Source organism: Schistocerca americana, chromosome 7, assembly GCF_021461395.2.
Source record: "Schistocerca americana isolate TAMUIC-IGC-003095 chromosome 7, iqSchAmer2.1, whole genome shotgun sequence".
Taxonomy (NCBI): Eukaryota; Metazoa; Arthropoda; class Insecta; order Orthoptera; family Acrididae; genus Schistocerca; species Schistocerca americana.
In genome coordinates, this window is record NC_060125.1 from 447,572,019 (window position 1) to 447,595,840 (window position 23,822).

General features: G+C 43.7%; 2 protein-coding genes across 2 annotated transcripts in view; one reads left to right on the forward strand and one right to left on the reverse strand.

Annotated features, from left to right (window-relative positions):
• Window positions 1-2,407, reverse strand: part of LOC124622016 (rab proteins geranylgeranyltransferase component A 2) — a 52,713-nt gene extending 50,306 nt beyond the window's left edge. Inside the window, exon 1 of the mRNA XM_047147568.1 lies at window positions 2,248-2,407. Within this exon, the coding sequence (XP_047003524.1) occupies window positions 2,248-2,296 (49 nt within the window). The 5' untranslated portion in view covers window positions 2,297-2,407. The remainder of the gene's footprint in view (window positions 1-2,247) is intronic.
• A 373-nt stretch (window positions 2,408-2,780) lies between these two features.
• LOC124622036 (histone PARylation factor 1) overlaps window positions 2,781-23,822 on the forward strand; it is a 123,605-nt gene continuing 102,563 nt past the window's right edge. The window contains exon 1 of the mRNA XM_047147594.1: window positions 2,781-2,967. Within this exon, the coding sequence (XP_047003550.1) occupies window positions 2,821-2,967 (147 nt within the window). The 5' untranslated portion in view covers window positions 2,781-2,820. The remainder of the gene's footprint in view (window positions 2,968-23,822) is intronic.

The window sequence follows — 23,822 nt, forward strand, 5'->3', positions numbered from 1 at the left end:
ATCCAAGAATTAAAGTTGCTGTCCCAAATGAGATGTGTGCATATCAGAAACTCTACAGTCTGGCAGATATTTTTATTAGTATGCCCGCAATCCATTTGATCAGCTTGAAACACAGTTTCCCAAACTGACAGAATGGATTGCCGGCACTCTAATAAAGATATCTTTTTGAAATTTGGCTGAATTATTCCTTGGGCATGTCCACATGGAGTAATATGTTAATTCTTTTATTTTAATATATTCATTAGTTATTGCAAAAAATGTGATCAACAAAACTACAGCATTTGTTGTTCAAACTAAATCTTTGCTTCAAACGTCCACCATTTTATTATTTTTTCAAATTTCAAAATACTTTGCTCTTACTCCAGCACAATTATCTTACAGCTTAATAAAATTGTTATTTTTTTGACATTATTTTCAGAGTGCAGGACTTCTGTCAAAGCCCCATCTTTTGCAAAGAGCAACTTAAACTCCTTGACTAGGGAAGGGGCTTACTGATGACAATTTCTTTAAAGAAATCTGAGCATGATATCCAAGAATCAATAAATAATTTGCAAAAACTTTTACATTTATTGCTTCATTTGGGAAAAAAATGCTTATTTTATGGGCTGACTGACGAGAATGGACCCTTAATATTTATTCCATCACACTGTATTTGTCAGAGAAAATAGTTACCCACATTTGTAATAACAGGGGCCTGTTTACGATATAGTAATACTAGTACTGCAGCTTTATAATGAACACTGCCACCTGCCTTGTAGATGAACAGGAATTTTTAAACCTTGAATCTAAATACTCAGATTATTCATAGAAGGAATGCCAGCCAATTGCAGTTACTTCTTGACAGCCATGTGCTTGCTGTGTTGCCTCTTTTGCAGGTACATGTGGAGCTTTCTCAAGCTTGACTTGGAGGATATTGGCAACACTACTCCCATTGCCCCCTCCCCTCCCCTCTCCCCCCCCCTCCCCACACCCTCCTCACCCAGTTGCCTCTGCAACATGTCAACCAGAAAATTAATTTATTCAGGCCATTTAAATTTCAAGACACATTCCAAATATTTGAAAATAAAATGGTTGGAAAACAGAGGCTCACGACACTAAAAGTACACCCACTCAAACAGAAGCAGCTCTTAGTTTTTTTCTGTTAGAGTGCAATGAGTATCTTATTCATGAATACAACATTACTCATGAACTGTTAAGTACAGTAAATTAAAAGAAAAGATAAAAAGTGCTACAGCATTCTTACGGTATATTAATAATTTTTACTTATGGACTGTCTGACAGCAACTGCTGTCAGACAGTCCATAAGTAAAAATTATTAATATACCGTAATATTACACGCAACTGAGGAAGACAGGACTATAAAAGTTAAAGATGTTGCTACAGCATTTTTAAATATACAATTGCTCCATGAGAGACTGGCAGTTCAGGATTCTCTCTCATGGAATAAATGGCTGGAATGTAGCACTGTAAAAATGATTGAAAATAACTGGTCTATTAATTACTATGAAAATGAAATAACACAGAAATCTTGACAATTCTTATTCATAGTCATATATCATTATGATTGGTGAGATGAACATTATCCAATTACAACATCTTTATTGTAACCAACTTTTTTCCTGACGGACTACAGTCACGTTAAACTGTTACTTCCAGTTAGCACATTTCAATTTTACATGTAGGTCAGATAATAGATTGCTCATAGTTAGTTTTCTGTTTGTTAAAGTTTTAATTTGTAGACTATTCCATTTAACAATAAAAATTTGCTCTAACTCGCAGCCAGGGTAACGCCAGATTCTTGCAAATTAAACCTAATTAGGCTGAAGATTGACATTCATAACGAGGAATTCAGGTTAATAATGTTAACGATACATCCAGTGCAATAGGATCAGGTACGACGTTGCAAATTTTTATTTGAGAGGCACCTCACAGCACCTAAAACGTGTCAAGTGACAGACACACAAAAAGCTAGTGGCACTAGCCTTTTTTTTATGGAACACTGAATATGGCGAATTTTATTGTTTAAAAAGAACATTTTAATGGGAAATATTTTTGGGGCGAGAAACTTATTTATAAAACCATGGGAAAATAAAAAAATGACAAATAATAATAAGATAGTGTTCCCATGCAATCGCCCTTTCCATAGCAGCTGTGCCACATCGCGCACTACTTCACCCCCATTCTACCATCATTAGAGCATGCCCCTCGACAAAATTATTTGTTTGTTAGATAAAAATCAACACTTGCCTGTTCCAACCACAATGACATCATACTCTGTCGGAAGATCATCCTCCATTTTTTTAAGACGGTATTTTTTCTTATATTAACAGAAGTCTGACACTACTGGCTCAGCTTTTGACATTCGACCATTATTGACAGCCGACGCAATGCACTTTTCCAGCCAAGGAGTAAAAGAGCTACCTCTTCCAGACAGTTCCAAGATGAACTTCTATCGCTGTTTAAAATCTGTCGCAAAACCATATAAAATAATTTCTCAGCCAAATGGCGGGATAAATTTGAAAATAACTTAACTAGTAATTAGAGATTTTATTTTATTTTATTTTATTTATTTTTTAAAGCAAAGACATGGTGCTTCGAAAGCAATCTTAACAGATTTCCAAAAGATAAATTGAATCATCTAGAGACTAAAGGAGTGGGAAGTGGCACAAGAGACATGTATTCGCTAGTTGTGACGATAATTCACATATTTTTATCAGTTGACTTCGCGGATCCTTCTGCTCTATCAGCATTGAACGGTAGTCGTGTTGTGACACTGAACTGCATTGGCGTAGGCGTATGTTTACATATTGAAAGTTGAAAATGGCGGGTAATTGCGAAGATGTGAATGACGGATTCGAGTCATATAAGCAAGATACTAGAATACCTTGTAAATATGGCGTTAAATGCTTCCAGAAAAATCCCACTCATCACAAGAAGTATAAGCATCCTCCAAAACGACGTCCGGATGTAAGTGATACGGCGTCTGTTACGTAAATGTTCCACCAAATAACTCCAATCGAAAATTTTGTTGTTAAACTTGTATCTTGAATGTACACACAGAATAGGACCACACTTTAGTGCAGTGACTGTTGTTTTTGTGGTACATTTCATCAGTAGATACATTCTACGAGATGTCAGGTATTAATAAGTACTAAATACAGTGTTTGTTTATTCGCCGTCCGCGGATAATTTTAATTGCATGGATATTGTCAGAAGTGTAGTAACTTTTATACATAACCCCCTCCTCCCTCCCGCTCACACACAAAATATTATCTTGTTTTGTTATATGTTTATATTATTACTACATTGTGCAGTGGCTATGTATCACAAAAATTTAGTACTGAAGATAAATGTTTGAGTAAAGAATTTACGTGCCATGTGGAGTAATCTTCAACTGTTTAGCAACTTTAATTTAAGAATCATATTTTAAGCCTATTCCGCAGGTATGGAATCCATTTTTTTGTCTTTGATTTGCTGTGAAATTTGTTGTAAGATTTTATTCCATTACACTGGTGACTATTAGACACTTCCATAGTTTTCTGGGGGAGTTGTTAGGGAGTGTAGAAAGCACACTGTGCCTGCTGGAGCCCAACACTCAGGCAACCCTGGGGAGAGAGGGATTCTGAGTTCCTCACACACTGTTGGCAACTTCTCATGTGCTTACTAGTTCGACAAAACACAGTTGTAAGCACAGGTAATGTATTTTTATACCGCTAATGGTGGCAGCTGGACACAGAACACTTGTTGAAAGTTCATGACATATTAAAACTGTGTGCCAGACTGGAACTAGAACTTTAGCTTTCATAAGCAGAACACTTGCGTGCGAAAGACAGGGCTCCCAGATTTGAGTCCAAGTCTGGTATACAGTTCTAATCTAACAGGAAGTATTGCATAAGTGTACACTGTTGCAGAGTGAAAATTCATTCTGAAAACACCCGTTGCTAGAAGTTGACCAGCTTCTGCCGACTTTAGCCAATCCAGAACTTGGGAGCTCTCGTTCATATCATTGAGAACAAATAGAAGCTATAGCCATATTCTGTGAACAATTGTTGAGTGAATGGCAGAGGGTACCGCTGTTTGTACCGTGTATTAGGGTTTCTTCCGATTTTATTTTGATATGGAGGATGAGGAGGAGGATTGCTTAAATGCATTTAGATGCACTTTAATTAGTCTGATTGTGTCTTTGTGGTCCTTGCTGGAGTGATGTGTAGAGGTTATAGTACATTCCTAGCTTCCTCATGTATTATTGGTTTTTGAAACATTGTAAGTTGACTTTCATGGTACAGTTGGTGTGTCTCTTAGGCATCTGCCAGTTTAGGTTTTTCAGCATTTCAGTGATGCCCCTCCATCAGTCAAATAGTGATCATCCTTGCTGACCTCCTTTCTATACATTTGATATCCCCTATTAGCCCTGTTTGGAGTGAGCCCCACACACTTGTGCAGTATTGTAGAATGAGTTTTTCGTAGTCAGTCTTCTTTGTGTGTCAAGCCTGACTAAAATTACAGTTTTCAACAATCACCTATTATTTTCGTCAGGAGCAACTGATCACCAGGAGAATGTTTGATACAAGGACGTGCTTGTGATAAACTTCAGTCTCAAGTTTTATTTTTAGAGTGATAGCATTTTTTCATTATATGATCAATGAAGTGAACTCTGACATCTATTTTATCAATGAATAAGCGTATGTAATCACTCGATTGATTTCTTGGTAAAAGATACCTCCAGCCCCCTTGCATTTTCAGTTTGGCGCAGACTTAATGATTAGGCTTCGCTATCAGTTAGTTTGTTACCACAACAAGATTTTTTGTTTTCACATTTGTTGCCTTTTCCAACTAGTCCACAGCTCGTGGTCGTGGGGTTGCGTTCTTGCTTCCCGCGCCCGGGTTCCCGGGTTCGATTCCCGGCGGGGTCAGGGATTTTCTCTGCCTCGTGATGACTGGGTATTGTGTGCTGTCCTTAGGTTAGTTAGGTTTAAGTAGTTCTAAGTTCTAGGGGACTGATGACCGTGGATGTTAAGTCCCATAGTGCTCAGAGCCTTTTCCAACTCATAAGCAAATTGTCACCTTCCAATCCAATCCAGACCTCGAACTCTCTATTGCCACAACTAAGCTTTCATGGGGTCCAATACCAGAGAAACCACACTGCTATTATAACAATAGCTGTAAGGAACCTGTGGTTGAAAAGAGAATGAAACAGTGTTGTAGCATATCCCTGATGCTTCTCAATCTATACACTGAGCAAGATGTGAAGAAAAACAAGGAGCTATTTGTAAGGGGAATTAAAATTCACTAAGAAGATACTGGAACTTTGAGGTTTGCTGATGACTTAATTCTGTCACAGACAACAAAGGAATTAGAAGAACAGTTAAGCAGATTGGATAATTTCTTAAAAGGAAATTGAAAGGTGAATATCAGCAAAAGTGAAATGAAGGCATGGAATGTGGTGTAATTAAATCAGGTTATACTGAGATAATTAGATTAGGAAATGATGCTAAAAGAAGCAGATGAGTTTTGTTATTTGTGCAGAAAAATAACTGGTGGTGAGGGTATAAAATGCAGAATGACAATAGCAAGAGAAGCATTTCTCAAAACGAGAAATTTCTTAATAATGAATATGATTTTAAGCCCCAAGAAATCTTTTCTGAAGGCATTTGGAGTGTAGCTTTGTATGGAAGTGAATCATGGATGATGAAGTTACAGATTAGAAGAGAATAGAAGCTTTTGAAATGTGGTACTGACAGAAGAATGCCGGATATTAGAAGGGTAGCTCTGACAACTTTTGTGAGGTACTAAATGGACTTTGAAGGGGGGGGGGGGGGGAAATGTAGGTCATAAATTCATTCAAAAGTGCGAGTGATTGATAGGACTCAACTGGGGACAAGATATTGTAGCTTTAGTAACAGAGGAAGCTGAGCAGGGCTAAAAATTACAGGGGAGACCAAAGCATGACTACTGTAAGCAGGTTCAAATGGCTGTAAATTGCAATAAGTATGCAGAGATGAAGGACCTTGCAGAGGATGGACTTAGTGTGGAGATCTTATCATACCAGTCTTCAAACTGTAGCTCACAACAATGCATTATTTTAAGTAACTGCATATGCATAAAGTCTGAAGTGATTATTAATATTATATGCCAGGTTATTAATATAGAACTGGAATACAAAGGTCCCAGCTCACTTCCCTGTGTGAAGGCAGTCATCTCCCATTGACTCTCCATATGAGATAATACTGTGTCCCCTCACTTCCAACAAATCCTCGGTCCAGCCGCAGATTTCATTTGATACTCCATGTGTTGTTACTTTCTTTAATAAGCCTTCGGGTAATAACCAAGTCAAAAACCAACAATATTGGTAGATACTAATGGGTGGCAGGATTGTTTCAAAACACAGATGCAGCTAACTATGGCGATGCTGACAGATGAAAGGAAACAATTTTTCTGCATAGCCATGGCATGTAGCCACAGCATGGCAATAGCTAATGTTTATGTTTAGAGTTCAGATTTTATCTAAGATATTGTGAGTGTCTAGTGAACAATGTGATAATGATCTAGATAAGGCAGCAAATTGTGGAACTGACAATGTTAAATGAGTCAGAGGAGTGCATATGGAACTTTAAAACTAACAAAAAGTGATAGAACAGACTCCAGAGAATTGACTTAGTTTTGAATGCCACTTGCAACAGCATAGAGAAAAAGATTGTCATTTGTACAATACCAAAGGGAAATCCCGTCTCCGGCCATCCTGATTTAGGTTTTCCGTGATTTCCCTAAATCGTTTCAGGCAAATGCCGGGATGGTTCCTTTGAAAGGGCACGGCCGATTTCCTTCCCAATCCTTCCCTAACCCGAGCTTGCGCTCCGTCTCTAATGACCTCGTTGTCGACGAGACGTTAAACACTACCCACCACCACCACCACCACCACCACCACCACCAAAGGGAAAGAAAAATTTAGAGGATGGAAAGAGATCAAGCAGTGATGCAAACACATTATACAGGTTGTCTGAGAAGGTTTAGCTGCCTCTGGTAATGTTTGTAATGGTACTTGCTGATGGTTTGTATCTGCTCATTTTGCACATGGTACAGAATTTTTTTACGTACTGGTATACATTTTCTTTCCTCGTTTTCCATCAGTATTACTTCAAAATCCTTTGATTCATTGCCCTTCGACCCCTGTGCCCAGATAGCATATGATCGTACTCTTCCTTCAACACCTCTTTTCTCAGCTTAGCAGATACCATGCATTGACCCAACTTAGTTGACCTACATAACAGGAAGATGTGCGCAATGAAGTGTGCCTGTGTTATGTACAGCTTGTATTTGGCATCAGCAGTTTGTGGTGTCTGCCACTCTGCAACACTGTAAGTCAGTGGTTGCACTACTGTACCCTTCCTGCTTTGACTGTCCACATTCCTGTCTTTCTTGCCCAGCTTACAAATGGCCTCATGGTCAAACTCTCCCTGTCTCAATGCCTACCTAGTGAGTCTGCTTGAAGGGTCTTTCAACCTCAACAACCATTTCAATGTGGCTTGGTTGGTTACCACCCTGAACTTCTTACCATATAAATTGTATATTGCACTTAGTATCTCCTTCATTGTGGAGCAATTCCTTTCTGCATTATTCAGCTGCCGAGAAGTGTAAGACACAGGTTGCTCCACACTATCTATTACTTGATTCAAAAGACACCTCAATGTGTGGTTGAAAGCTTCACATGATAGTAAAAAGCTCTTTCTCATATTCTGGAAAAACCAACACTGGACTTATTAAAGCTTTTCAACCCCTCAAGTATAGCTTTGCGTTAATTCTAGTTTCATTTCTTTCTTTTTGTAGCAGTTGTTTAAGTGGCCATGCAACATTTGTGAACCCTTTCATGAATTTTCTTTATTGATTGGTCAACCCCAAAAGTGATTTAACTTCTTGCTTGTCTTAGGAGTCTGGAAATCCTGTACTACTTGTGTTAGCCTCGAGTATATCTTCCCCCCGTCTTGAGTAATTATATGCCCCAAATCACTAACTTCCTTCAGAGCAAAATGTCACTTCTCAGTGCTTAACAGTAGACGTGAAGTGCTTAACCTTCTAAAAATTTCCTTCAATCATTGCACATGCTCCTTCATATCCCTTGAGAACAATTATATTGTTGAGGTACATCATATGTTGCCAAGGTTTCAAACCCATCCAACAACTGCTGAAATGTTCCTAACAAATTTTTTAATCCAATTTGAATCTTTTGGTATTGGTAGGAAATACAGAAGCATCCGATTCCACCCGTCTGCTTTGACCCATGGCGTCACAAATATGGCAGAAACGACCATACACTACGACTCCAATATGGCGCCTATGACGTCATTACGTAAACATGACCACAAACACGAAAATACATTGAAAAACCACCACACAAATGTTCCACAAAAAAACTAATGAAACTAACGGGACAAACATGGGAAATTGAGGGTTTTTGGGTGGGGGACAAAGTAAATATAAACAAATTTAGACACACCCCACCATACCAAACCACACAAAATGACGAAAAAAAACCGTCAACACAAAACTGCCCAAATTCCACTAAACACGATATCCTCTGGAATCGGACACTTTCCTTGACCTATATAGCTCAACAGCAGCTCCCAAACCCACAAATTGGAATTGAACACATCCCTTGACCTATATAGCTCAACATCAGCTCCCGATCCCACAGATTGGAATCGAACACTTCCCTTGACCTATATAGGTCATCAGAAACTACTGGTACCAAATCATAAAACCCAAAACTACAACCACGTAGACAATCATCACTACCTCAAAAAACACAACAAGTAAGCCTCATTTCTTCACGACATACTGAACACTTCACGACTTCATCCAAAAATCCGAATAGTTGAAGAAATTTTATTAGAGACAAAGCACTGTCCCCCATCATCGCCGACAGCCGAAAACTGTTGACCTTGTCAGTCATACCCATACCTAACAAAGGCATAAAAAAAGCAATTTACCAAAATTCACACATGACGAACAGAAAAAATCTACAATAATGTCGAAATAACAAAACTAAAATCGTTAACTCACTGAAAAATATTCAGCTGAAAGCACAGTCCCGATACCATGTACGCACAATGCTATCATGCAAATGAACCCCATAACCACCGATCGCAACAATACGCCACTTATAAACATGCCACACATGCAAACTAAACCAGAAGCATCACCTAACTCACCACCAAAGAGCACCACTGATCACATCAAAACGACACCTACAAACACACCACTCACAAACTAAATTCCGCGCCGGCGTGACGTCGCACACCACAACAGCCTTACGTCACAGGTCAAAGCTGACGGGTGGGATCGGATGCTTCGTTCGACCCTTGGTAATGACACCAGGAAACTGAGAATGCCATCATTGGCCAGTCCTCTGGAACCACATTCAACTGACAATATGCACTCCTTAAATCTCTTGTAGCAAAGTGCTGGTGCTGCCCCAAGTTGTAGATGGTCTCCATGATATTGAGTATCAGTTACACATCTGTTACCACCTTACGATTTAGATGTTGATAGTCACAATGGAACTTTTGAACTGTTAGCTGATCTATTGGGCATAACCAAGACAGCTGTGCCCCAAGGACTAGTGTTTTCTTCTATTATTCCATTGGCTAGCTACTGTTTAATGAAGTCCTCAATAACTGGCTGTAAATGCCAAGGTGTTCTGTATGGTTTACGATGTTCCGCTGCTTCGTGCCCAATTGGCGTTCTGTGTTGCATTATATCTGTCGCAGGCAGTGGGGCCTGAGGATTAAATAGGTTCTTGAATTCCAGTAACAGCTTTTCCATTTCCAACCTCATTCCTTATTTTAGATGCACCACATTCATAAGTATCAGTCCTAATGGCAGTTTGTGTATGACGATGACTCTCTTGACATGTCCCAATCATTGTCATCTAGACTGTCCGAATTCTCTACCATCAGCCTCTTGGTCACCTTTACCTCATTGGTGCCAAAATTATCCAAACTGACAGGTATTGCTCTCCTGTCATCTCTCTCCAGTAAGTGTTCAATACCCACATCTACAGTAAACTCCAGTTCTGCACTCACCCAAGATAACTTCCCAGTGCCTTCTGGCTTTAAATCTTGCGAATTAACCCTTAGGATATTTGTCAGCTGACATTGTTCCTCTAAGTTGCACCATGCATTGCCAAAGGTCAATTTTGGCATGATGTTTGAACAGGAAGTTCCCCAAAATTGTGGTGTAACCTTTGCGTACATGAGGCACTACTTCTACATATTGCTGAAATTGCTGTGCCCTAAAATGAAACCTCAAAATTGCTGAACTTAATGATTCCACATCACTGTCCCCCACACCATGCAAACTATAGCCTGGTGGGTTTAATTGCCTCCTCCCTATGAGGTCCAAACTTGCCATTGACATATGTACCCTTGTGTCCAACATAAATGTGTATTTCTTGCCTCTCACTATTCCTACTACACCACCACACTCTGTCTCTGCATAAGTAGATTTGGGTTTCCCATTTATATTTAACATTTGCTTATTTCCCCTGTTCCTACATTGTCTGTTGCCACTACAGTCTTGTTGTCAGTGTCCAGTCGCACAACACTTTTCATCTTTGGCTGACGACATCACCTCTGGACGTGCTCTGATTATCCATACCAGTAATACTTTATATCAGCAGAAAACAGACCCCTGTTGGTACATCGTTCTCCTCTAACTCTGTAGTCAACCTAACAGCGGCATACAGGAGATATATATCCAAACCCCTGTAGCCCCCTGTCCAAGGTATTCCTGCCTGTCATAAGAGGCGACTAAAAGGAGTCTCATGTTTCGGCCTTAATGTGATGGTCCCCTGTAGGGTTTAACCTCCATTTTCCAAAATTTTCCTGAAGACCGAGCCAGTTGGGGAAGGGTGTCTTACAGGGTGCATTGTATCCATCGTGCCTTGAGATCTTTAGCCCACTTTCTCATCATCGCACTGCAGTCCAGCTCATTCTCCATCTCTTGGGTGTGGATGCCTTCCTGGATGCTTTTTCCACCATGCACTATGCAGTGTCGCATTTTGTGCCGATGATGACCGTGGACTTCATTGCACCTCATATACAGCACGGTAGCCAGTCCGTTGTGGTGGGACCTGCCGTGTACCCTGTTGGTTGTAGTCCCCTGACAACAAAGGCATCGCTCTGCTGATGTCGCGCCGTTAACTCCCCACAAATGCCAAGGAGTAGATGCCTGTCATCCTGGGGCATCGGGACTCCCATCAATGGCCATCCTGCCAGGTGGCCTTTGCTGCGGCTGGGTGGCGTCTGTGAGGAGCACTCGTGGTTGGAGTGGGTGGCATCAGGGTGGATGACACGCAGTGAAGCGTACCACGTCATCACTTGCGGGTGATAAACGCCAGCACTCTCTAAGCGTTCAAAGTCTCAGTACAATGCAATAAAATATGACCCTAAATCATTTCCCTCTCTAGCCACACCATGGGAGGAACGCCAGGCTAAGGATGGCACCGAACCTTATTCAGCCCGATATCTCATATGTACGAGAACTGATGGGGACTCCTTTGTTTTGATGAAGCCACAGTTTTTTTTTGTAGAGCATTTAGAGGACAGGTTTGGGGAGGTGGAAGGCTTGTCCAAAATTCAATCTGGATCAGTCTTGATCAAAACAGCATCCTCTGCCCAGTCATGCACTCTACTTGCTTGTAACAAGTTGGGGAATGAAACTTCCTGGCAGATTAAAACTGTGTGCCGGACTGAGACTTGAACTCGGGACCTTTGCCTTTCGCGGGCAAGTGCTCTACCGACTGAGCTACCCAAGCACGACTCACGCCTCGTCCTCACAGCTTTACTTCTGCCAGTACCTCTTCTCCTACCTTCCAAACTTAACAGAAGCTCTCCTGCGAACCTTGCAGAACTAGCACTCCTGAAAGAAAGTACACTGAGGCTAAGAGAAAATATGAGCACCTACATCCTCTGGTTATGACCGCCTCATATGCTGCTGCTGCTAAGAGAACAGTTGTAGCCCCCATCAGTGCCATGAATTCCAGTCGGCTTTCAGAGCCAGAAGGCTACACCTGCCCCTTGATGTTGGGGGGGGGAGGAACTCTCCCCCCCCCCCCCCCCCCCCTCCGTTGCTCCCGCACCACCTACCTCGGGAGTACTGCCCCCCCACCCCCCCACCCCCTGTTTCCCACTGCCATCGGGGACACCAGTCCCCACTTCTCAGCTGGAGAAGAGTAAGTCTTCTTTGGCTCTTCTCACCACAAAATGGTCCCTTGGGTCACTCCCTTCTCAGGCTTCTGCTAATGGGAAAGATGATGCCTGTCAGTGGCTGAAATGCCCAAAAGCAGCTGGTTGTAGGGCTTCACGATAATTCTCAGTCCCGGGGACTGAGTCAGTGAAGCCCTCCCAGCCAGAGAAATCCAAGGAGCAGTGACAAAAGTCCAAGAAGAAGAACCCTAAGACCAAGGAAAACGTGGTGGTACCCACACCACCACTACCTACAAGCTCTGCGTCTGCGGATAAGGTGGAGATTCTGGCGTCCGCTGAGGACCTAGATCTTGCCAGACACTCAGACGCAATGGACGTAGACTGTTCAGACAATAAGTCGGTGGTTTCAGGTGACCCTGGGGTGTAAACTGCCTCATTGAATCTTCCATGCCTTCCGAATATCATGACGACGACATCCTCCAGTGGAATTGCTTCCGTTTTTCCCACCGCCTGGCTGAGCTATGGCAACTGTTAAGCTTTACACCTACTTTCTGTGTTGCCCTCCAGAAAACCTGGTTCCCAGCAGTGGGAACCCCTGCCCTCCAAGGCTATAAGGGATATTACAGGAACAACAGTGACTATAATCGAGTATCAGGTGGTGTTTGCGTGTATGTCCTAAACTCAGTCTGTAGTGAAACTGTGTCCCTTCAAACTCCTCTTGAAGCTGTGGCTGTCAGAATAAGGACGACACAGGAAATAACTGTCTGCAACGTATAACTTCCTCCAGATGGTGCAGCACCCCTGAATGTATAAGCTGCACTGATTGATCAACTCCCTAAACCTCAACTCCCTAAACCTTTTCTACTTTTTGGAGATTTCAACACCCATAACCCCTTGTGGGGTGGTACTATGCTTACTGGCTGAGGCAGAGACGTCGAAACTTTACTGTCTCAATTCGACCTCTGCCTCTTAAATACTGGGGCCGCCAGATATTTCAGTGTGGCTCCTGGTAGTTACTTGCCCATCGATTTATCCATTTTCAGCCCAGAACTTCTCCCATGTATCCACTGGAGAGCACATGACAACCTGTGCGGTAGTCACCACTTCCCCATCTTCCTATCACTGCCCTGGCGTCAGGCCCGTGGATGCCTGCCCAAGTGGGCTTCAAACAAGGCAGACTGGGAAACTTTCCCCTCTGCGGTCACTGTTGACAGTCCTCCACACGGTAACATCGATGTGATGGTTGAGCAGATGACTACAGTAATCATTAAAGCGGCAGAAAATGCGATCCTTCACCCTTTAGTGTGCCCCCGGAGAAAGGTGATCCCTTGGTGGTCACCAGAAGTCGCTGAGGCAATTGAGGAGCATTGGCGAGATGTACAGCACCATAAGTGGCACCCTTCCCTGGAGCACCTCATAGCCTGTAAGCGGCTCCATGCCTGCATTTGCCTGTTTATCAAAAAACAGAAACAGGAGTGTTGGGAGGGGTATGTCTCTACCATTGTGTGCCATACATCACCTTTCCAAGTCTGGATGATCAGACGTCTTTTTGGTTACCAGACCCCAGCAGGTGTCCCTGGCATTAACATCAATGGTGTGTTATCTACTGATGCAAACGCTATTGCTGAGCACTTTGTTGAACACTATGCCAAGCATCTGTGCCGGAGAACTATCCCCCAGGCTTTTGCACCCTCAAACAGGGGATGGAAAGGAAAGTCCTCTCATCTGCTACAAGCCACAGTGAACCCTATAATGCCCCATTTACAGAGTTGGAGCTCCTCAGTGCCCTTACACATTGCCTAGACACAGATCCTGGGCCAGATCGGATCCACAGTCAGATGATTAAACAACTGTCATCTGACTAAAAGCGACATCGCCTCGTCGTCTTCAACCGGATCTGGTGTGATGGCATCTTTCCATCGCAATGGCGGGAGAGCACCATCATTCCAGTTCTCAAATCCGGTAAAAACCCGCTTCATGTGTAGAGCTGTCAGCCCATCAGCCTCACCAACGTTCTTTGTAAGCTGCTGGAACGTATGGTGTGTCAGCAGTTGGGTTGGGTCCTGGAGTCACATGGCCTACTGGCTCCATGTCAGGGTGGCTTCTGGCAGAGGCGTTCTGTCACTGATAATCTTGTGTTCATCAAGTCTGCCATCCAAACAGCCTTTCCAGATCCCAACACCTGATTGCCGTCTTTTTGATTTACGAAAAGCATAAGACATGACCTGGCAACATCATATCCTTGCCACATTATACGAGTGGGGTCTCCGAGGCCTGCTCCCAATTTTTATCCACAATTTCCTGTCGCTTTGTACTTTCCGTGTCCAAGTTGGTGCCTCCCATAGTTCGCCCCATATCCAAGAGAATGGGGTGCCGCAGGGCTCCGTTTCAGTGTATCTCTATTTTTAGTGGCCATTAATGGTTTAGCAGCAGCTGTAGGGTCATCTGTCTCACCTTCTCTGTATGCAAACGACTTCTGCATTTCATACTTCTCCACCAGTACTGGTGTTGCTGAGCGGCACCTACAGGGAGCCATCCATAAGGCGCAGTCATGGGCTGTAGCCCACGGTTTCCAGTTTTCGGCCGCAAAGTCATGTGTTGTGCACTTCTGGCGGCATTGTATTGTTCATCCGGAACCAGAACTTTACCTTAATGATGATCTACTCACTGTAGTGGAGACGTATCAATTCTTAGGACTGGTTTTCGAAGCCCAACTGACTTGGCTTCCTCACCTCCATCAGCTTAAGTGGACGAGCTGGCAGCACCTCAATGCCTTTTACTGCCTGAGCAACACCAACTAGGGTGCAGATCGTTCTATGCTGCAGCTCTACAGAGCCCTTGTTCAATCCTGCCTTGACTGTGGGAGTCTGGTTTATGGTTTGGCAGCACCCTCAGTGTTGCGTTTACTCGACTCAATGCACCGCTGTGATGTTCGCCTAGCGACAGGAGTTTTTAGGACGAGTCCAGTGGCCAGCGTCCTGGTGGAGGCTGGAGTCCTGCCATTGCAGGTTAGGCATGCACAATTGCTCTCCTGTTATGTTGCACACGTTTGTAGTTCTGCGCATCCAAATTACCGTCTCCTTTTCCCGCCCACGGCGGTTCATTTCCCTCATCGGCAGCCCAGGTCAGGGCTTTTAATTGCAGTTCGTGTGTGATCCTTTCTCTCCGAACTGGTGTCCTTGCCTTTACCACCTATACTTGAGGTTTGTTCACGAACACCTCCATGGTGTACACCTAGGCCGCGGCTTTGCCTGGACCTTTCATGTGCCCCTAAGGACTCATTTAACCCTGCAACTCTCTGCTGTCACTTCCTCTCAATTCTCAACATGTACCAGGGCCATGAAGTGGTTTACACCGATGGCTCGATGGCTGATAGTCCCGTTGGCTTTGTCTGTGTTCATGGAGGACATATATAACAGCACTCCTCACCAGATGGGTGCAGTGTTTTCACTGCAGAGCTGCCTGCCATATCTCATGCTCTTGAGCACATCTGCTCATGCCCAGGTGAGTCATTTCTCCTGTGAACTGACTCCTTGAGCAGCCTACAAGCTATCAACCAGTGCTAACCTCGTCATCCTTTGGTAGCAAGTGTCCAGGAGTCTATCTATGCCCTGGAATGATCCAGTTGTTCAGTGGTGTTTGTCTGGACCCCAGGTCATGTCGGAATCCCAGGCAACGAACTTGCCGACAGGCTGGCCAAACAGGCTACGCGGATACCGCTTATGGAGATTGGCTTCTCTGAAACTGACCTGCATTCAGTATTAAGCCGCAAGGTCTTGCCGCTTTGGGAGACGGAATGGCATAACCTCGGTACGCGTAACAAGCTGCGTGCCATTAAGGATACTATGAATGTGTGGAAGACCCCTGTGTGTGCCTCTCGCCAGGACTCTGTGGTTCTCTATCGGCTCCACATTGGCCGTGCACGGCCGACACGTGGTTACCTCCTCCGTCACGAGGACCCACCTCGGTGTTGCTGTGGCTCATGAATGATGGTCGTCCATCTCTTGCTGGACTGCCTACTTTTAGCCGATCTTTGGCGGACTTTTAACTTTCCCAGCACCCGACCTTCAGTGTTGGACGACAATGCCTCAACAGCAGCTTTAGTTTTACATTTTATTTGTGAGGGTGAGTTTTATCATTTGCTCTAAGTTTTAACACATGTCCTCTGTCCCTGTGTGTCCTCCACCCTAGTGCTTTCAGGGTGGAGGTTTTAATGTGTAGCAGAGTGACTGGCTTTTCCTTTTCATCCTCATGGTTAGCCAGCCATGGTAAAACATGCTTTCTCGTTTTAACTCCTCCTACCTGTTTCTTGCGTCTTTGTGGTTTTCTTGACCCCTTTTGTCCATTTAAGTGTTTGTTGCCCTTCAGTTGTTGTTGTGGTTTTTCCTTTCATTCTGTTTTGTGCTGTAATTCTCATTGTCGTATTTTCACCCTTGTGGCATTGTTTCCTTTGGAACAAGGGGCTGATGACCTCGTAGTTTGGTCCCTTCCCCCCCTCTTAACCCAACCAACCAAACCCCTGTAGATATGTCTGGTGGCAGCCCCCTCAGAAAGATGTCTAATTCCCTGTGCTTGGCTTCTGGCAGTTTAATCCTATTTACTTCATCACTGTCCCCCAGCTCATAAGTCTGTGCATTAACTTTCCATATTCTGTGAGAAAAACTTTCAACCATCTCATTGTGTTTTTCGCTATTCTACTTAACTGGTCACAGATAAACCTTGTGCTATTCCATTTTTTGTAACATTACTGGAGACCTTGTTTTAAATCCTCAAACTTGTGTCCATTTTTTATAGCATCTGTACATCTCACAAAATATTTTCTCTCTTCTATCAGTCTCAGGTATGTCATTTGCAATAGCTGACTATCCACCCAACCTACAATATTTGCTGCTGCCTCCGAGTCATCCAAGAAAGACACAACATCCTCAGTTGATTTGCAAGAAAAGGGAGTAATAGTGGTTGCTTCATGTATTAGGGGCTAGCTGGCTTTGGAAATATCTCATTTTCCTTCTTAGCTGCCAGTTGCCTATGCAACTCCATATTATCTACTCGCAATTGAAGTAACTGATTTATTAACAACTGAATTGCTTCGTGCCCAAAAATACCTCGTGTCCTGGACCTTGCCATTGTGGAACCTTTAACCATAATACACAACCAGATATAAAAATCAGTAATACAAAACAATAGTTTACACACTCATAACCATAGCATACTGACCCATGCCCTATGCCTAATCATTAACCATTTTGTTTCAGTACACTGCCTAGCAGTATGGCCATAGCTGTGGTGTGTAGAACACCCCACCGGTAATGACTTAGTGCATGGCATGCAGTGCCCTAGTAAGTTGCTCTGTGAACACCTTACTGATTGAGAATAGTACTCCACTGTAAACATTGGCTGTGACTTGATGCTATGTGTTACTACAAACATTGCTGTTAGTGGTGGTAGTCAAAACTTCTGACACCAACTGCAGTGCGCCGGTGTGGTTGGTCACTACACTAGCAGGTTTGGGACATGGTAGTAGGTTGTTGTCAGGATGGCCGTCAGAGCACATGTGAATGGCATCACTAGTCAAAAATTTCATTCAGTTTCAAGTTGCAACACTTGTAACATTGACCCATAGCAGTTATGACGAGGCTTGTGTTGATGGCACCAAGGTCAGTAGTCACTGAGGCGTTTTCCAAACATTGGTTGCCTTATGATAAGTGCAGAGCAGGACTGCTGACACATGTGCCACCTTGGCATGGCTCTGGGATTCAGTACAGGGCATTGCTGCAGACACAGAATTCTGCAGCGTGCTGTGTTTCTTGTGGTTCTCTGGCAGTGGAGCCCGCTCCTGCAAGCAGTGTTATGCAGCAATAGTTTGGCTGCACAAGTACAGGTGGTGGGTGGCTGCACCATGCTGGACATAAACTTCTGCGTTCCAAGGCAGGAGACCAGCTACAGCTGATGCGAGCCTGAGGTAGCAAATCAGCTGGAAGGTACCAAATAACCAGTAGGTGGCTCATTGGTCATCGAGTCTTACAGGACAGTGTTGCCCTGTCACCTGGCATGAACCTCCTGTCATTGTAGGCACTGCCAAACTGCTAATACTTTGGCTAGAAATGGCAGGTATTTGTACTGGTTATGTGCATAAGTATCGTGCTGATGTACTGCTTGTAAACACATACACTGAAACAAGGCAGCAGCCAGTTGGGTGTGGCAAGTAGCCCATTGTTGCTGCGGTCGTACAGCCTTTCTGCTGTGGCGGCGGCACTGCAAGCCATGGGCCTCCGATGGCAGTGTGGAAACCAGCTGGTGACATTGCTGCATCTCATGCAACAGTGTTTTGGTTCCGCTCTGCACCAGGCTTGGCATCCCTGGCCTATTTTCAACAACTGTGAAAATACTGTTATAAGACACAGTCTTTGCTTTGCCTTCCCTACACATTTTCTATGTGGTTGTTTCAATTTAAGTTGTTCATAATTGTTATCCCTAGGTATTTAGTCGAATTAACAGCCTTTAGATATGTGTGATTTATTATGTAACGAAAATGTAATGGTTTCCTTTTAGTACTCTTGGGGATGATGTCACACTTTTCATTATTTAGAAGCAATTGCCACTTTTTGCACCACACAGGTATCTTATCTAAATCATTTTGTAATTGAATATAATAGAGGGAAACATTCCACGTGGGAAAAATGTATCTAAAAACAAAGCTGGTGTGACTTACCAAACGAAAGTGCTGGCAGGTTGATAGACACACAAACGAACGCAAACATACACACAAAATTCAAGCTTTTGCAACAAACGGTTGCTTCATCAGGAAAGAGGGAAGGAGAGGGAAAGACGAAAGGATGCGGGAATCCTCCCCACTCCACCAAGAGTGTCTGTCCGCCGTCCACCTAACCTTCGTAACCTCTTAATTCATCCCTATGAAATCCCCAAACCACCTTCCCTACCCTCTGGCTACTACCCTTGTAATCGCCCCCGGTGTAAAACCTGTCCCATGCACCCTCCCACCACCACCTACTCCAGTCCTGTAACCCAGAAGGTGTACACGATCAAAGGCAGAGCCACGTGTGAAAGCACCCACGTGATTTACCAACTGACCTGCCTACACTGTGAAGCTTTCTATGTGGGAATGACCAGCAACAAACTGTCCATTCGCATGAATGGACACAGGCAGACAGTGTTTGTTGGTAATGAGGATCACCCTGTGGCTAAACATGCCTTGGTGCACGGCCAGCACGTCTTGGCACAGTGTTACACCGTCCGGGTTATCTGGATACTTCCCACTAACACCAACCTGTCAGAACTCCGGAGATGGAACTTGCCCTTCAGTATATCCTCTCTTCTCGTTATCCGCCAGGCCTCAATCTCCGCTAACTTCAATTTGCCGCCGCTCATACCTCACCTGTCTTTCAACAACATCTTTGCCTCTGTACTTCTGCCTCAACTAACATCTCTGCCGAAACTCTTTGCCTTTACAAATGTCTGCTTGTGTCTGTGTATGTGCGGATGGATATGTGTGTGTGTGTGCGCGAGTGTATACCTATCCGTTTTTCCCCCTAAGGTAAGTCTTTCCGCTCCCGGGATTGGAATGACTCCTTACCCTCTCCCTTAAAACCCACATCCTTTCGTCTTTCCCTCTCCTTCCCTCTTTCCTGATGAAGCAACCGTTTGTTGCGAAAGCTTGAATTTTGTGTGTATGTTTGTGTTTGTTTGTGTGTCTATCAACCTGCCAGCGCTTTCGTTTGGTAAGTCACATCATCTTTGTTTTTATATATATCATTTTGTAATTGGTTTGATTTTTTGATGTCTTCACTAGATGGTCAGTGACAGCATCATTTGCAAACAATGTCCCACAAAACTCATCTGGATTCATTGTGTTCATTTTCAGGTCTGTGCAAATGAGGTTTTTCTACCTGGGAATAGAAACTGCATCCTGAACCTTGGTTAATTTATCATTGAGAGCATGCATGTCACCATTGGGAGAACAGTAAATAGGGCTGCTCAGATTGTCTCCAGGATAGTTTATACGGATTAAGAAAAGCAGAGTGCCTATACTGCTTCATTAGGGAATGCCAGATACCATTTCTGTTTCACTCGACAATTTTCCATCAGTTACAATGAATTGTGATCTTTCATATGGGAAAAACATAATTGCAATCACACAACTGGGATGATACTCTTTAGGCATGCAGTTTGATTAGAAGCTACTTGTAAGAAATAGTATCAAAATCCATCTGGAAATCTAAAAATGTTGAATCAGTTTGAGGTCTCCTGTAGATAGCAGTGATGACTTCATGTGATAGAAGAGCTGGTTGTGTTTCACAAGAACAATATTTTCTGAATCTGTGCTATTTGTCAATAGATAATTTTCTTAAAGGTAATTTGTAATGTTCAGACACAATAGGTTCCAAAATCACATTGCAAATTGATGTTAGTTTGATGAGGGTCTGTGATTCAGGAACCACTTAAAGTGGAGTGATCTTACAAAACTTAACTGTAGAAAAAGCCAATATCGGCCACTTCATCCTTTGATGAAGTGGCTATCAAAACACTTGTTAGACCAATTCTTGAGTATTGTTCTCATCAATCTGGGATCCTTGCAGGTCAGGTTAATAGAAGAGATAGAGAAGAGCCAACAAAGTGTGGTATGTTCCATAAGCATGAGAGCGTTACATAGATGTTAAACAGTCTCCAGTGGCAGATGCTACAAGAGAGGCATTGCATATCACAGGGAGGGTTACTACTGAAATTCTGAGAGCTTACATTCAAAGGAGCCAGCCATCATATTATGTAACATCACAGATATCGTGAAATAACTGTGACAAGAAAATCAGGGAAATTACTGCTCATATGGAAGTGTGTCGACAGTCATTCTCCCCACGCACAATTCGCAAATGGAATGGGGAAGAGTTTTTTGATGGTGATGCCAGAAATACCCTCTGCCACATGCTATAAGGTGGCTTGCGATTTATAGGTGTAGATTTAGTTTGTATGTGTAGTAAAAGTTGTGTTTATGTCGCAGAGGATTTGCTTATCACTTTTGAGTACCTAACTATTTGTCTCTTGTGATTCTATGGAATTTGATACTTTCTTGAATATTTCTAGAAATCTAAATTTCGATATATACAACAATCATGAAAACTTCTAATTCACACTGATTCAATGTTTAACTATTTAGTAATTTCAAACCTTTTGCATTGACAAAGACTTTTTTTTTAGGATTGTGTTTTGTTACAAGTTTTGGCAGTAGTAGCCCGAAAGAGTAAGGTTGTTTGCAGCAGTAGCACAACTTCCTTTATTATGTCATTTAGTATATGATTAATGACTGGTGCTGTATCTTTTGTTATCCTTGTGGCAGTGTGTGTCATTGGTGAAATTCTGAAACTGTGTATGTTGTTGAGAAAATAATGTCCCACAAAAACCCATCTGGATTCACTGTGTTCATATTCAGGTCTGTGCAAATGAGGTTTTTCTACCTGAACCTTGATTAATTTATCGTTGAGAGCATGCATGTCACCACTGGGAGAACGGTAAATAACTGGCTTAGTGTCTTGGTACAAATCTGACACTTACGGATGTAGCAGATAATTAAGTGTTTCTCTTCGTTAGTGAAATTGTTACTTCTAACTTTATACACAATTCATTTCTTGACAGACATTTCTGACCCACTACTTCTACAGAGTTTCTAGTATAATGGCATGATAGATTGCACAAGTTTAAAGCTATACACATTATTTCAGTTCATCAACACCAATGTTTTGTAATGCAAACTAGTGAGCTATCTGTAGTTGATCCCTCTTCTAGTTGTTGCACTTTGTTTGGTATACACTCCTGGAAATTGAAATAGGAACACCGTGAATTCATTGTCCCAGGAAGGGGAAACTTTATTGACACATTCCTGGGGTCAGATACATCACATGATCACACTGACAGAACCACAGGCACATAGACACAGGCAACAGAGCATGCACAATGTCGGCACTAGTACAGTGTATATCCACCTTTCGCAGCAATGCAGGCTGCTATTCTCCCATGGAGACGATCGTAGAGATGCTGGATGTAGTCCTGTGGAACGGCGTGCCATGCCATTTCCACCTGGCGCCTCAGTTGGACCAGCGTTCGTGCTGGACGTGCAGACCGCGTGAGACGACGCTTCATCCAGTCCCAAACATGCTCAATGGGGGACAGATCCGGAGATCTTGCTGGCCAGGGTAGTTGACTTACACCTTCTAGAGCACGTTGGGTGGCACGCGATACATGCGGACGTGCATTGTCCTGTTGGAACAGCAAGTTCCCTTGCCGGTCTAGGAATGGTAGAACGATGGGTTCGATGACGGTTTGGATGTACCGTGCACTATTCAGTGTCCCCTCGACGATCACCAGTGGTGTACGGCCAGTGTAGGAGATCGCTCCCCACACCATGATGCCGGGTGTTGGCCCTGTGTGCCTCGGTCGTATGCAGTCCTGATTGTGGAGCTCACCTGCACGGCACCAAACACGCATACGACCATCATTGGCACCAAGGCAGAAGCGACTCTCATCGCTGAAGACGACACGTCTCCATTCGTCCTTCCATTCACGCCTGTCGCGACACCACTGGAGGCGGGCTGCTCGATGTTGGGGCGTGAGCGGAAGACGGCCTAACGGTGTGCGGGACCGTAGCCCAGCTTCATGGAGACGGTTGCGAATGGTCCTCGCCGATACCCCAGGAGCAACAGTGTCCCTAATTTGCTGGGAAGTGGCGGTGCGGTCCCCTACGGCACTGCGTAGGATCCTACGGTCTTGTCGTACATCCGTGCGTCGCTGCGGTCCGGTCCCAGGTCGACGGGCACGTGCACCTTCCGCCGACCACTGGCGACAACATCGATGTACTGTGGAGACCTCACGCCCCACGTGTTGAGCAATTTGGCGGTACGTCCACCCGGCCTCCCGCATGCCCACTATACGCCCTCGCTCAAAGTCCGTCAACTGCACATACGGTTCACGTCCACGCTGTCGCGGCATGCTACCAGTGTTAAAGACTGCGATGGAGCTCCGTATGCCACGGCAAACTGGCTGACACTGACGGCGGCGGTGCGCAAATGCTGCGCAGCTAGCGCCATTCGACGGCCAACACCGCGGTTCCTGGTGTGTCCGCTGTGCCGTGCGTGTGATCATTGCTTGTACAGCCCTCTCGCAGTGTCTGGAGCAAGTATGGTGGGTCTGACACACCGGTGTCAATGTGTTCTTTTTTCCATTTCCAGGAGTGTAGATGGAATAGTTTGGTGGAGAGGAAAAGTAATTTCTGATAAAATCTACTGAGATTGGCAGCATCTTATGAAAGTAACAGTTCCACAAGTTTCTTCCTCATCATCTTTATATGAAGATAGTGAGTAGGAAATTTGTTGAAACATTGCTCCAAGGCAATAGTACCACTTGGCTAATAACCCGAGGAGTGATTCAGTGAAATTTAATTGAAAACCTGCATTCTCATGGAATCGTCTTCTGGCAGTATGTGAAGAGGGAATCTCGTGGCTGACAGGAGCTGTAGCAGTATTAAAAAAATTAATAGCCTAAGTCAATGTAAGCAGTGTGAACCAGTTTGTTAAACAGCCTCACCCCAACCATCTAAGTAAAATGTCTTTG